The sequence below is a fragment of the Haematobia irritans genome, chromosome 4 (genome assembly GCF_050003625.1).
Source record: "Haematobia irritans isolate KBUSLIRL chromosome 4, ASM5000362v1, whole genome shotgun sequence".
Taxonomy (NCBI): Eukaryota; Metazoa; Arthropoda; class Insecta; order Diptera; family Muscidae; genus Haematobia; species Haematobia irritans.
Genome location: NC_134400.1, coordinates 33,936,204 through 33,952,774, shown reverse-complemented (window position 1 = coordinate 33,952,774; position 16,571 = coordinate 33,936,204). Strand labels below are relative to the sequence as shown.

The following is a 16,571-nucleotide window of genomic DNA, read 5'->3' as shown; positions in this document are numbered from 1 at the left end:
TTTTCTTTTAGTTTTTTTTTTCTTTCTAATAAATTTTTGTTATACCTTATAGAATTTTTCTTTGAGTTAAATAAAAATTACAAAAAAATCATACATACAAACAAAAGTAAAAACATATAAAAATCTAATTAACAAATCACAGCAAATCGACAATTATGCCACCAAACCAGGCCATATATAATGGCACTAAATACATGAGTAAAGCACGGCGTAAAGACATTTTTTCTGGTCTCGTTGACCCACTAGATTTGAGATCTTCATCGCCATCATCATCGTCATGATGACCACTATGACCATCATCTTCTTCCAGGACATTGGTATTATGTGGCGGTCTCGAAGTTTGTGTTTGTATACCACTGCCGCCCACGCTGACTACGGAACCGCCTATATTTCCACTACCTTTGTTAATGTCAGTGCGTTGTTGGACATTATCTTCATCATCATCTTCATCGTCCACATGATTGCCATCAATATTGGGGCGTTCAGTATGATCTGGTTTATGGATAGGTGTAAAGAGACTACCACCAGAACCTTCATCATCATCTTCATCGTCGACACCACCACCAGAACCGGAACCACTGCCATAATAGGGTTCATCTAAAAACAAAAAAAAAAAAATATGAATATAAGAAATTCCAAAGATAATACATTTTAAATGGACTATATGTACAAATTAAATTAAATTAAATTAAATTAAATTAAATTAAATTAAATTAAATTAAATTAAATTAAATTAAATTAAATTAAATTAAATTAAATTAAATTAAATTAAATTAAATTAAATTAAATTAAATTAAATTAAATTAAATTAAACTAAATTAAATTCAAATTCAATTCAAATTAAATTCAAATTAAATTCAAATTAAATTCAAATAAAATTCAAATTAAATTCAAATTAAATGTAAATTAAATTCAAATAAAATTCAAATTAAATTTAAACTGAATTCAAATTAATTTCAAATTAAATTAGACCAAAATAAACCGAATTTTATATTCTTACCTTGATCACTCCAATCCACATCTTGACCATTATAAGCATTTCTTAAATGATTAATAGCATTTTTCAAATAATACACTTGAGCAGCCACTTGACTAGTTTGTTTAGGTGTAGAAGGATTCCCAGGGAATTCAGGATTCGATCCATGCTCGGTGGTTACCGAATGCATATATCTATAAGATATGATATTATTTAGTTATCAAATTTGTTAAACTAAGACCATCTTAATATCTTACCTATCAATGGTATGACCATTCCAGCACATACCATCGGCATCAGTGGATGTAGAAATTTCATCATTGCTACAAATTTGATGGGGTAAATTTGACCAAAATTTCTTATAGTCCTTAACACGTTGACGTATATCCTTAACAAGTTTATCGAGAGCTGGATCACGGCCATAATCATTGTCATCGTTTTTACGATTTTGCTGTTTCCGTTTGTTGCTATTGCGACGATTGCCACCGCCATTACTATCGCCTTCACTGCTATCACGATGACCAGGATCTGCAGCACGTTTCTCTCTCAATATAATGGCATCGTCCAAGGAAGCATCAATATCCAAAATATCACTATCGTTATCATTCGATGTGGAGCGTTTTACAAATTGATGTTTGTTTTCATCATTAGCTGGGAATTTGGGATTTATGCTACGTTTGGATCGACCCAATGTGGGGCGACCACAGCCCTGAAAGACACGATTTGTAATATCATGACCAGAATCCTAGAATAGAGAAAGAAGCAATGTAGACAATTAATATTCGGCATACTATACATTTCAGTAATCTAACCACAATTTTCACCTAATTTAGTGTGTGGAGTAAAAACACTTTTTTAGTTTTTTTTGTATCAGTCAGGTAGTTGGGTTTCAAATTACACTTGATGCTTCATCTAATTTAATGTAGGGATGCATTTTCCATAGCGCGGAATATTAGCAGTTTTTTTCGAATGGAAAACAAGTTAGCATATAGAATTTTCAGTTAATTTAACTTAATTTAAGTTTAATTTAATTTAATTTAAGTTTAATTTAATTTAATGTAATTTAATGTAATTTAATGTAATTTAATTTAAGTTTAATTTAATTTAATGTAATTTAATGTAATTTAATTTAATGTAATTTAACTTAATTTAATTTAATTTAATTTAATTTAATTTAATTTAATTTAATTTAATTTAATTTAATTTAATTTAATTTAATTTAATTTAATTTAATTTAATTTAATTTAATTTAATTTAATTTAATTTAATTTAATTTAATTTAATTTAATTTAATTTAATTTAATTTAATTTAATTTAATTTAATTTAATTTAATTTAATTTAATTTAATTTAATTTAATTTAATTTAATTTAATTTAATTTAATTTAATTTAATTTAATTTAATTTAATTTAATTTAATTTAATTTAATTTAATTTAATTTAATTTAATTTAATTTAATTTAATTTAATTTAATTTAATTTAATTTAATTTGAATTTAATTTAAGTTTTGCTTAATTTAATTTAATTTGAATTTAATTGGAAGTTAATTTAATTTTACTTAGTTTCAGTTAATTTGGTTTTATTTAACTTGAATTGAATTCTCTGTTTCTTAGTGTTTTTTTATGCAAAAAGCCTCTATTGATTCAATTCATTCGTTGATTGAATCGTTCAGACAGTTATTGGTCTTTTAATTTATGGGTCCATGATTCAAACCAAATGATAGATTTACGGAATCATTATCGATTCCAATATAGACGAACAGCCTATTAAGCCCCAGACCATTTTGCTTTACCATTTACAAACATTAACTGGGTGTAAGGAGCAACCATCATTGCCTCACCAATAATCATTATTGTCATCATCATTATCACCTTCATTATCATCATGATCTTTGCAATCGATTGTATCAATTACAGGAAATTAGATAAATTACAGTTCATGGTGCTGATGGCGTCTTCAGCAAAAACATGCGGTAAGAACTGTATGTCAAAAACCAACATCAGCATATTCCATCAATGATACGGCATCGCATCCATTTTATTTTGCCAAAGGTGTCTGTCTATGTTTGTCTATTTAGCCCCCAGAGGTATCGGGAGCCATCAACCACATACCTAATTATATTGGAGTAGATATGAAAACCCATGTAGACATATGTAAATGGATATTTTTCTCTGCTTTTGGCTTCTGGCGTCTAATGTCGTCTCAACAAGATGTCTAGTTAAGAAGATGTTATACATTGATAAAAAAAAAAATATATATATATATATATATATATATATATATATATATAAACGTTGTGATGATAAAAATATGATTTATACTTATCGAATTTGCAGAGTGTAAATTTGAAGAAAATTTCAATATACAGAGAATTTCAGGGGGTGTACTAACTTTGTCCTTCCCCACCACCGCCATAGAATAGATTTTGCAAAACTTTCCTCACCAACTAAGAAGTACTTTAATTTTCTATATAATTGTAGTAAGTAAGTAAGTAAGTAAGTATCTTTTATTTGAGACTCATTCATTTCGATTACATTGTTCTTGTGGACTTATCGATAAGTTATGGTAAACTTAGAACTATAATTGTCTTGTTCTAATACACTATTTTTATTGTAATATAGCAACTTGCTTCTTATTAAATATATCGATTGTATAATTGCACATTGTATGAATGAAAATAAGGCTTGCTCTAGACCCATACTGTTTCTTGCAGAGCGTGTATGTCTGCGTTTATAATAAATAATCTATAACTACAAAACACTTAAAACGAGGTAACAATTTGTGTGTTAGCTACGAATGCTAATACAGTAGCTTTTAAAGGAAATATAAGGTAAAACATTATCACAGATTAAATCGAATATACCTAGGCATAATTTAGGTACTTTTGTGCTATAAGGTAAATAAGTTTTGATTCGTTTGTTTTTTAGATTTAATCTAAATAAAATAAATATAAATATATTTCTATGACTAGATTATTGTCATATTATTAACTATCCTCTATGTGTTCCAGGTGTTGTTTTCTGGAAGAATTGCGGCAAAGTGTGATTGGTTGATTCGTTGTCAAGGTTTTCATTGATTATGGCAACAGATGAAAGATATTTAGAATCAGACCATTTGGAATACTCTTCAATGTTATAAATTGTGCTCAGCAATTCATTTTCGTGTGCAGCAAGCCTCTCAATAAATTTTCGCTGGAGGTTGAAAGCATATCTGCACAGAGGTTGAACTCCAGATATTTCATAAATATGGGAATTCGAGAATTTCTTTTCGCGGCTCTGATAATGCTTGTTGACACATTTTCTCAAGATTTTCCGTTCGAGAATTTCCAATTCATTTGCCACTGTCGGGGAGATAGTGAACCAGATTGGAAAGCCGTATATCAATATTGGTCTTATGGCTACTTTATACAGTAGGAGTTTTGTCTTCTGCGGTAAGTATTTGTTTCCCAGAATGTAGGAGAATGATCCTAATACACGCTTTGTTTTTTTCAGTGTTGCTCGTGCGTGTGTGTTAAACTTCAGTAAGTTATCAAATGTGACCCCAAGATATTTCATTTCAGTCTCTATTGGAATTTCGATGCCATTTAGGGTTAATTTGAGTGCTTTACTTTCCGGGACTACAAATCTGGGACATTTACCAGATGCGTTTCTGATGCATATCGCTTCGGATTTTGATGCATTAATAGTTATACCCCACTTTTCGTAGTATTCATTGATGTTTTTGAGATGTTCAAATGCTTTATCTAGTGCATCAGCCGGAGATGAGCTATGGGCGTAAATTAAACAGTCATCGGCATAGAGAATCGCTTGTGATTCACCATGCGTATGTGGGAAGTCGTTCAGAAAGATGTTGAAAAGATATGGAGCCAGTACGCTTCCCTGAGGCACTCCACTGTTTGCCTCGCCTTGACTGGAGGATATCCCTTGGATATTTACAAAAAATTTCCGATTCGTAAAGTAGCTGGTAAGAATTTTCACAATGAAAGGATCAGTTTCCAATCCAACAAGTTTATACAGGATTCCCATGTGACATACTGAGTCGAATGCTTTCTGAATGTCAAGTGCGATGGCAACAGTACATTTTTTCCTATTGAGATTTGAAGTTATATCATTGTGGAATTTAAAAAGTGCATGCTGAGTGGAATGATTTTTCCTGAAGCCAAATTGGAAATTTGGTATTGGATCAATTATATATTCATTTGTAATCTTCTCTTTTAGTACGTGTTCAAAGAGTTTTCCAATATTAGATAAGAGGGAGATTGGCCGGAAGTCTGCTGGTTCAACGCTATCAGGTTTTTTCTTGATCGGCAATATTTTTGCAACTTTCCATACAGAGGGAAAATATCCATTGTTTATACAATGATTAAATATATATGTAAGTATTTTTAATGTGAAACTGGGAAACTTTTTAATAATAAAGTTTGAGATTTCATCAATCCCACTTGACTTTTTATTATTTATTCGTTGAATTATATTCCCGATCTGCTCTATATTTGTAAAATGTAGGCTATCAGGATTTTGTGATGCATTGAAATTGTTATCAAGGGAGTAAATATGTGGGGTTGCATTCCTGAGATAAGCGGGTACCTTTGTGTACAAATCCGAGATTGGTTGAAGGGGAATTGTACTACGGAAGACAGTGGTATAATATTGCTGGAAATGATTTGCTATATCAATATGATTTGTGGAAATATTGTTATTGATAACAATTTGATTGCAAAAGGGAGATTTTATTTTTCCCGTTATTTGATATATTTCCTTGAAGGCGGACGGACCAGGTTTGATATTTTGTAGTTTTTTGTTAAATTTTTCAGCTTGTTCAATATTAACTGATTCCTGTATTATTGTTTTTAATAGCTGGATTTGTTTCGAGAGAATGGTATACTCACTACTCAATCTGTTTCCAGTGCGGTGAAAAATATTTTTCAATTGTTTCTGCCAGTTATGTTTAATTTTGAAAAGTTTTCTTGTTCTTTCCGACAACGGGAATTTATTGTTGGTGATTTGAATTTGTTGAGAGTGAGAATTATGTATTCTTTTGTAACTTTCATTGAATTCTTCAATCAAGTTATCAATTTCGGCATTGTTCAAATTGTTATTATGATGAGGCATTAATTGAATAGCGGAAAGATCCATATCTCGGCGAAAATTGTCCCAGTTTGTATTTTTATAAGAGATGATGGTACTTGGAGCTCTCAAGAGAAGACCAGTATGCTCCAGTGTTATGGTAAGTTTAAGTGGAAAATGGTCTGAGAACGATGATAGAGTTGAAATTTGATAATTTGCTCCATTTCCACTGATCAGTTGAGAACTAACTAAAAAATGATCAAGATAAGACGGGCCATTCGGATATGAGGGCGAGGAATCGCATACTCTAACGACATCCAATGTGTGATTTTCCAGCCAGTTGAGCAATATTTTACCGTTTGAGTTCTCGACAGCATCACCCCACGCCGGATTTTTTGAATTAAGATCACCGCCAAGAATAAATGAATCAAAATTCTGGCAAAAATTCAATAATTTTTCCAGATCAGATTCTAACGTCTGAACTGGGTGATTACAGGGAATATATACAGATCCAAGCAGATATATTTTCTTCATACTATTGCATGATGATTCAACTTTTATGAAGGAGGTTTTGAAACCAACATCATTCAAATAAACTATCTCATAGTGAAATGTATTCTTTACTACAATTGCAACACCCAATGGTGAATTGTCGTATATAAAATTATATCCATTTAATTGTACTCTTCTATTTCTTTTCAGATGGCATTCCTGAATGAAACCAATGTCAATTTTGTTGTGTAATAGGGTATTCTTAAGGTCAATCTGTCTACTGGTATCAACCAGAGATCTTATGTTAAATGTTAAAAAATTTATGGATCTATGGTCCATATTTAGTTTTAATTTTGTTAAGAATACGAATGAATTCAGTTTTGGCTTCAGCTTTCTGCATTTTTGGGTATTCAGAAAGGAATATGTTCACTTCTTGTTCAATTGTTAATTCTTCTGGTTCGAGGAAAAGTGAACTCAGTTTCATGAATTGTTCAATAATAGAGGGTTTTTGTGTCGTATGACTTTGCATAGTACGTGAATTGAAAAGGCTTGCAAAACTTTGCTCAGGCATGATTTTTGATGCTCCAACTGCATTTTGAACATTGTTTCTTGCGATAGAACGTTCTTCTATCGCTTTAGCAATCCTTTGTTTTCTGGCTGCCGCGTATTTCTTGTAAGTGGGGCAACCTCGCCAGTTTGCGGGGTGTCCCGATTCTTTGCAGTTATTGCAAAACGGTTCTTTATCATCTTCTCTTTTCCTCTGACATTCACCTGGATTATGATTTTGGTCGCATTTCACGCATCTGTACCCAGAATTGCAGTTTTTGGACGTGTGACCCCACCTTTGACATCGGCGACATTGTATGTCCTCTCCTTTTTTTTTAGGTTTCTCCCATTCTATTATTTGACTTTGTAGTGCGTTTATTTTAGAAACGTCACTCAGTGTTTTACCAGGAAGTAGTGATACAAGAAAAAGTCCTGTATCAATATTGTTCTTAATGGAATTCGTGGTAGTGAATTTAGCTACGCTTGCCACAGTGTCTGGAACAATAGTATTCAGTTCAGCTACAATTTCACCAATGTCAGTGTTAGATGTGAGGCCTCTAATTATTAGTGAAGTGTGTTTCAGTTCTTTCGGTGTGAAAGAATAAGAATGTATATTCTTCTCCCTTAGGATTGCCATCATTGACGCATGGACAGTTATGTCTGAAAAATAAAGCTTGCTTTTATTTTTGTTGATATTTTTAATTTTGAAAGAAAATGTCGGTATCGTGTTACGAAGAGTATCAACAAGTGTTTTTATATTAACATTATAAATGAATATTGGTGGACACCATTTTGGTTTCTGTAGTTTTGTGTTGTTGTTGGTATTGTTTTTGCTGGGGGCTTGTGCACTAGTACTGGGACTTCCAATATTTACATCTGCTAACACCCCTAGAATGCCAAACCTGTTCTGGTCAGTGGGTTTATAATTTTTCAGTTTTTCCGACAGGTCGGGAATTATGATATCCGGCGATGTTATTGCCTTTTCAAGCCTCTGTCTTTTGCGGTCATTTGATTGCGAGCTGTTTTGCTTGTTGTTATTGTTACCGGCAGTGGTAACCTGTTGATGATTTGTTGGCGGTACTACTACCTCAGATACATCAAACTCCATGTCTTGTGGATTACGGCCAGGCATATTCTTGCAATAGTTGCAATAGAATTGCCTGGGTCTACAGAATTATCAAGTATTTATAAATTAAATAAAATTTAATTTTCCGCGATAAAGATATACGTATGTTTGCTTTCAGTGCTGCCAAGTTTTTTTTCTATATAATTGTAGTATAGTTAAGAATTGTGAGTATATCGTATAACAGATTTAACATCCCTGCAAACATTTTCTATCGAAAGTGTATCGAAGTAGTTTCACCCTGGAAGATAAAACTTTCATAGGCGATATCATTTTCTTATCGAGTAAGTGTCCCCGTTCGGGAACAAATGTCCCACTACGCGATAGTGTTCTCGGGGAATCGAACCAGTGACCAAAAGAAGTCAAAAAAGCGATAGTTATTTTTAAAAAAATAAAAATGATGATCGGACAATAAAATATGTTTTAAGGCATTTTTCTTCGAAATTGGAAATTTGGTCCGCTGGAGGGAATTTTGGTCCGATTTTGGAAAAAAAAAATTTGGTCCAAAATAAAATTTCGTTGTGTCAACGCTGTACAGAATAACATTTATGTAAACAATGTGGTATATAATACAAATGCTCTCCAGAGAGAATAAAAACACAAGAGGACGACAATTTCTCTTCTATAAAAACAACAAATGTCAACCGTATAGATGTCGCACAATGCCTGCAGCGTTGGTATTACCTACGTTGCGGTCGAAGCGCTGTTTTGATAAATTGTTTATAAAGGCATCGGCAGTTATAATTTCAAATTGTCTGCCAAAAAATTTAATAGAATGAAAATATTTATATAAAAGAACATTTGTTATTACAAAGTAGATTCTAAATCCTATTTTCCTTACGTTTCGTAAAGCCGGCAGAGAACTGAACTGGGTGACGCCGACGCAAACTGTATGATATTTGAGAGAAGCGCCGACAAAAACTGCATGATATTAGAGAAATTTTCCTCATGACTGCCACCTACTGACGCAGTTTCGCTTTACAGTTTCGTCCTCTTGTCTTTTTATTCTCTCTGTGCTCTCAACCATATCTACAACTGATCACTCTCGCACGTTGGACAATTAATAGGAGAACGAAGTACCAAAACCAGTTAGTACCGTTACTAATATATGTATGCTTGGACTCACCATCATTAGATGCAAAGAAACAAAATCGATTGTAAAGTGTAGCTGTCAGTTGCAAGCAACAAACCGCCTGCGTTTATTACAATAATTCTACCGAAATATAATTTTGAGAAAAATTTCTATAGAAATAAAATTTTTAGAAATTTGTATATAGAACAAATTTTAAGAATATTTTCTATAGATATAAAATTTTGAGAACATTTTCTATAGAAATAAAATTTTCTATAGAAAATTGAAATTTCTATGGAAAAAAAATTTTGCCAAAATTTTATATCTATAGAGAACTTCGTCAAAATTTTATTTCTATTGAAAATTTTAATAAAATTTTTATTTCTATGGAACATTTTGGTCAAAATTTTATTTCTATGGATAGAAAATTGTATAAAAAATTTATTTCTATAGAAAATTTTGGTCACAATTTTATTTCTATATGAAATTTTCTAAAAAATTTATTGCTATAGACAATTTTCTCAAAATTTTACTTCTATAGAAAAATTGTTTAAAAATTTTATTTCTATAGAAAATTTTGTAAAAATTTTATTTCTATATATAATTTTCTAAAAATTTTATTTCTATTGAACTTTTCCTTAAATTTTATTTCTGTATAAAATGTTCTCAAAATTTTATAAAACTATAGATATAAAACCTTGACCAAAATTTTCTATAGAAATAAAATTTTTATGAACATTTTCTATAGAAATAAAATTTTGAGAAAATTTTATATAGAAATAAAATTCTGAGAAATATTTCTATAGAAATAAAAGTTTGCCAAAAATTTCTTTAGATATAAAACTTTGACAAAATTTTCTATTGATATAATACTTTGATCTATAGAAATAAAATTTTGACAACATTTTCAATAGAAATACATTTTTTATAAAATTTTATATAGGATAATATTTTATTTCCATAGAAGTAAAATATTTCTATAGAAGTAAAATTTAGAGAAAATTTTCTATAGCAATAATTTTTTTAGAAAATTTTATATAGAAATAAAATTGTGAGCAACATTTTCTATAGAAATAAAATCTTGACCAAAATTTTCTATAGAAATAAAATTATGACAAGTAAAATTTTGAGAAAATTTTCTATAGCAATAATTTGGTAGAAAATTTTATATAGAAATTCAATTGTGAGCAACATTTTCTATAGAAATAAAATTTTGAGCAAAATTTTCTATAGAAATAAAGTTATGACAAGTAAAATTTTGAGAAAATTTTCTATAGCAATAATTTGGTAGAAAATTTTATATAGAATTACAATTGTAACCAAAATTTTTTATGGAAATAAAATTTTGACCAAAATTTTCTATAGAAGTGAAATTTGGAGATTTTTCCACAAAGTTTTCTGTAGATATAAAATTTTGACAAAGTTTTTTAGATATATAAATTTGTGGCAAAATTTTCTATACAAATAAAATTTTGATAATATGTTCATAGATATAAAACTTTGACAAATTTTTCTACAGAAATAAAATTTTGACAAAATTTTCTATAAATGCAATATAAAATATTTCTTTAAAAAAAAAAAACAAAACCGTTTTTTATACTAACTACAAAAATTTGATCAACAACTTCAAAATAAGATTTGTTTCATTTGATAGATTATTTTTGGTACGAGTAGTAACCGTGCTTCTGAGCGCTTTCACTGTACTGATGTGTTTTTTTTTTGTTGTTTTGATTTATGCATATTTGTTAATATTTTGTTTTGATAAAAAAAAATCAAATAACCTTAATGAATAAAGAAGCCAACTAAAAACATAAAAAAAAACTGGTATTTATGTATGCATGGTGATAGATTTGAAATTGATTCTGAATCAATGAGTTTTGTGTTTATACTAAATATTGAATTATGATTGAAAAATTCAAATAAAACCGCAAAATGAAAACAATAAGAGAACATATGACAAACTGATTTTGTTGGCTTTTATTATTTTTTATACTTTTGAACAAGGCAGACATTCAGCGAAGGCCCGTTAATGTTTATAAGAAATTCATGAGGGAATTTGGTGGTTATATATTTTCCGTACCATAGTCTAAGTGAGCCTGAAACTTAATCGGGCTGCCACTTTAACCTAACCTAACCTGTACCATAACATAGATTCAAAATTCAGAGACTTTATAAATGTAGAAATAAAAAAAATAATTCACTTTAAAGAAAATAAAAATAATCAATTATTGCTTTGGATCGTTTCCCACAAAGATATAATAAAATTTGCCAAAAAAGGTTATGATTTTATTCTGATTTTACAGATTTATTTTCGAACTTAGGATGAGATCACTTTGTTTTTGAGTCTAAAATAAGCAAGAAGAATAAGTAAGAAGCATCTGTGTAAATTTAACTGTTTGCTATACTATAGTGTAGTGTAGAGCAGGGCTGCCAATTTTGCCGATTTATCGGCATTTTGACGATTTTTTACTCACAAAATGGACAATTCCGCTTTTTCCAATTTTTACGATAACATCCATATTAACTTCGTTCTTTAGACACATAGTTTAGGGAGTTAAAGCTTTTACATTTTGAAGAAATTTTTGAAAATATTAAAATAAATTTGAAAAATTTTGGGAAAAATCCAGATAATAATGATTCTTCCACACTCCACAGCGAACGTAGACATTTTTAAGCAAAAACCTAAAATTAGATTATAGCTGGAGAATAATTCATTGGATGAAATATTCTGTTAAAAAAAATAACCTAAAATGAAATAACTCAAGTTGTTTTAATACCAAAATTGATAATAATTTACTCAGAATGTGCAATAGAAACAGTAAAAAATAGATTTTATTTTTGTATACAAAACTGATTTCTTTAAATATTTTTTTATTGAAATGCATAGTTGTGTACATTAATTTTCCGTTTTGTATATGAAATAAATACTTTTGTTTTGTGTTTACCCAATATGTTTAATTTTAATATTATTTATACTGACGATTTTTTTACGATTTTAAAAATGCAAGTGCCGATTATGACGATTTTTATCGAAAAAAGTGACGATTTTTCTTGAAATTTTATTGGCAGCCCTGGTGTAGAGTAAACATATTTACTCTCTTTCCTCTCTCTCTGTCTGTCTCTTCATTCACCCTAAGTTAATCATTCCAATGATCAGTTTGTTGTTGAGTCTAAAATAAGTTTTTTTTTCAATGAAAATAATCTATTTTTAAAATCGGTATAACGATGGTCTTTTTTTTATGTGAAAAATTAATTTTCATGGAACTAACTCTTTATGAAAAAATCAAAAACGAAATGACAGAAAATGAATCATTCGTATTGACACATTTTTGTTTGCCAAGAGAGACGAAGCATCTATGTAAATTTAACTGTTTGCTACACTATAGTGAAGTGTAGAGAGTAAACATAGTTACTCTCTCTCTCAATCTCAGGAGAGACAGCCATTCATCCTAAGTTAGTCCAGTGTTGCCAATTTGGTGCTTTTAGCACCAAATTTAGTGCTTTTTGATTTCTAAAAAGCACCAAATTGCATTTTTGGTGCCTTTTGCTTTCTGGCATTTTCATTTAGTGCTTTTTTATTTTGAACAGTATTAAGTTTAATTGATACAAAAATTTTGATTAGACTTTTAAGAGCCGAATAAACTCAAATTTATTGTCAAATATAGAATTTGATTGTTATGAAGTTGGTATTGATTATTTTTTAATTAATATTGTTATTTAGGGTATTCTGTAGGAAAGTCGAGCGATGAGTGCCGAATTTTTTAATTTGGTAAAGATGTCATTAAAAACGTTTGTATTAAATACACAAAAGCACGCACAACTGAAATAAGCAATAGACTCCTTCCACATATTAATATTTTTAAAGTTGAACAATATCACTGATCAAAATGAATTGGACGAAAGTATTAAAACTGATCAAGGTGTATACTTGAATAGCGGTGCATAATGGTGAGTACTAAGTTAGAGTTTTGCCGCTAAAGTGAAAACTATATCAGTAAAAATGGGCATAAAATTATGCATATTTGCTGCAAAGTTTATTATAACTTGATGGGGAAAAGCCAAAAGCTAATTTTCACAAAGTTTGTATTCCTTAAAATGATTAATTAATGAAAAGTAATTGTGAAAAAATGACTATTTTAGCTCGAAAATTCATTCATTCATTCATTGAAATTCAATTCACAAAAGTTCTATAATCCATCTTCGGAAGTTTTTTTTTTTTTTTTTTTTTTAGTAGAACATGGAATTTATAATATTTTTTTTTGGTGCTTTTTGGCCTTGGGAAGTTGGAAACACTGAGTTAGTCATTACAATAATCACTTTGTTTTTGAGCCTAAAATATGTTATTTTTCAATGAAAATAACCTATTTTTAAAATCAGTATAACGATGGTCTTTCTTTCTATGTGAAAAATTAATTTTCATGGAACTAACACTTTTTTGAAAAAAAAAAAATAATAATAATAATAAAAACGAAATGGCAGAAAATTAATCATTCGTATTTACACATTTTTGTTTGGTAAGAGAGATGAAACATCTTTAGTGTAGTGTAGAGAGTAAACATATTTACTCTCTCTCCTCTCTCTCTGTCTGTCTCTTCATTCACCCTAAGTTAGTCATTCGAATGAATTAATACGATTATAACCTTGTAAAGATTTCTAAATATGGACATTATCACATGGATGATTTTCTAAAGTAGGAATGTTTTCCAAATTGAAATGGTTATCTATATTTAATGAAAGCGGCATATCTTCTTTTAATGCCCAAAACATAATATTAAACGTTTCCCATTACAATCGACTTAATCTTTTCTGATCGAAGAGGGTTCATTCTCACAAGGCGTCGCACCCCTCCCCCGCCCTCACCATTCAATGTTGGGGCCAGATAACCAGCAACCATGGAAATAAACAGAAAAAACAAGAAGCTGTATAAGCCATAAACATAAATTAGATATACAAACATAGTTTGGCCCCTCTCTCTTTTACACATCATCAACATGAGAAATATGCAAAAACTTAATAAAATATTATAATTTGTGGGTTTTTGTGGTTGTTGATAAACAAAAAAAAAAAAAATCAAATAAAAATGAAATTTGATATCAATAATATTTGTAGTAGAGTAGTTTGTATTTCTATGCAAATTTTATGATCTTCCGCCTATAACGACGACGAGTATATTAACCTAGCAGTGTAACTCACTGCTAGGTTAATATACTCTTCGTAATATCGTACGGCCATATGGGTTCTGTTTTTTTTTGGGGAATTTAGTTAAGACTTCAATATGAAATAAACTGTAGGTGTAATACTACATTGTGGTCGTCGTCGTCATTTTAATTAATAAAGCCGTCATCGATGAAATTGTTATTCGTCGTCTTAAATCATACTAACCTGAAAATTCATAATAGCTTCAGATATTTTAATATTGATAGGCTCCACCACCATTACAATATTAAATGAGCCCAATAAACGTTCAGCCACTTTATCCATAGCTGCTGCATAGTTTTCCCATTCCGTATCCAATTCATTGAAATAATGCAAACAACCTTTGATGACATTCACACAATAATTCGTACAGGGTTTCTCACTATAGCCTTTACAAGAGCCACAGTGTTGCATTTTTGTTAAAGCTGATGTACAATCGGCATTTAAACGAATCTGTAATAGAAGATAGAGCGAGAGTGAGAACGAGAGAGAGCAAGTGTTAGAGAGATAATCATAATAATATTATGAGATAACTTACATTAACCATTCGTTTGGAAACATCAGCAGCTGTGTTCAAGGCTTGACCATAGGTACGTGTGGCCACAAAAGATCTTTTAATTTGGACGGATAATTTATCGGGTACATCACCAAAGGGTTTCAGTTCCTTCATGTGTTCGCTGACGCAACGTAAATATCTAAAAGAGAGAGAGAGAGAGAGAATGAGAAAGATTTTTATTAAACCAATGATGATTATCTATCGATATAGGTAACTATGACATATAATGTTGATCGAATTTCGTTTCGTTTAACATTTTATTATTCTAAAGGCTTTTCAATACTAAGGTTAGGTCAGGTGGCAGCCCGATGTATCAGGCTCACTTAGACTATTCAGTCCATTCTGATACAACATTGGTCAACTTCTCTCTTATCACTGAGTGCTGCCCGATTCCATGTTAAGCTCAATGATAAGGGACCTCCTTTTTATAGCCGAGTCCGAACGGCGTTCGACATTGCCGTGAAATCACTTAGAGAAGCTTTGAAACCCTCAGAAATGTCAACAGCATTACTGAGGTGGGATAATCCACCGCTGAAAAACTTTTTGGTGGTCGGTCGAAGAAAAAATCGAACCCACGACCTTGTGTATGCAAGGCGGGCTTGCTAAAGGGTGATACGGTCAAAATTTGGTCAAGGGAAAACGCGTGTAAATCGGTGAAATCGTTTATTTAAAAAATCAAATTAAATTTCTTTTTCAAGTTCAATTAGTATAAAATTCAGGAAAAATATTCAGTTATGCTTTCGCTTTTCCAGATCCGAATTGCCGGGCCTCACGCTTGACACCTGCCATCAGATTTTGTACAGCCACCTTGTCCACCTTCTTCGCCGCAGAAAGCCAGTTTGCCTTGAACTGCTGCTCGTCCTTAGCAGTTTTTTTGGTCTTCTTTAGGTTCCGCTTGACAACAGCCCAGCATTTCTCAATTGGGCGGAGCTATGGCGTGATGGGAGGGTTCTTGTCCTTGGGAACCACCTGCACGTTGTTGGCGGCGTACCACTCCATGGCCTTTTTACCGTAATGGCAAGATGCCAAATCCGGCCAAAACAGTACGGAACAACCGTGTTTCTTCAGGAAAGGCAGCAGACGTTTATTCAAACACTCTTTCACGTAAATTTCTTGGTTGACAGTCCCGGAAGCTATGAAAATGCTGCTTTTCAAGCCACAGGTACAGATGGCTTGCCAAACCAGATATTTCTTTGCGAACTTTGACAGTTTTATGTGCTTGAAAATATCTGCTACCTTTCCCCTTCCTTTTTCCGTATAAAACTCCTGTCCCGGAAGCTGCTTGTAGTCGGCTTTGACGTAGGTTTCGTCGTCCATTACCACGCAGTCAAACTTCGTCAGCATCGTCGTGTACAGCCTCCGGGATCGCGCTTTGGCCGTCGTATTTTGCTTATCATCGCGATTTGGAGTCACTACCTTCTTGTAAGTCGATAGTCCGGCTCGTTTTTTGGCTCGATGCACGGTTGTAGACGATACACCCAGCTTATTTGCGGCATCTCGGAGAGAGAGGCTAGGGTTTCGCTTAAAACTACCGGCAACTCTCT

General features: G+C 31.2%; 1 protein-coding gene across 3 annotated transcripts in view; it reads right to left on the bottom strand.

Annotated features, from left to right (window-relative positions):
• Window positions 1-16,571, bottom strand: part of dlp (glypican dally-like) — a 237,361-nt gene continuing 220,790 nt past the window's right edge. For all 3 annotated transcript variants that reach the window (XM_075303802.1, XM_075303803.1, XM_075303804.1), the window contains exons 5-9: window positions 15,010-15,166; window positions 14,658-14,924; window positions 1,234-1,721; window positions 1,001-1,170; window positions 1-597 (exon numbers count right to left, since the gene is read on the bottom strand). In XM_075303802.1, coding sequence (XP_075159917.1) covers window positions 137-597; window positions 1,001-1,170; window positions 1,234-1,721; window positions 14,658-14,924; window positions 15,010-15,166 — 1,543 coding nt within the window. In that variant the 3' untranslated portion in view covers window positions 1-136. The remainder of the gene's footprint in view (window positions 598-1,000; window positions 1,171-1,233; window positions 1,722-14,657; window positions 14,925-15,009; window positions 15,167-16,571) is intronic.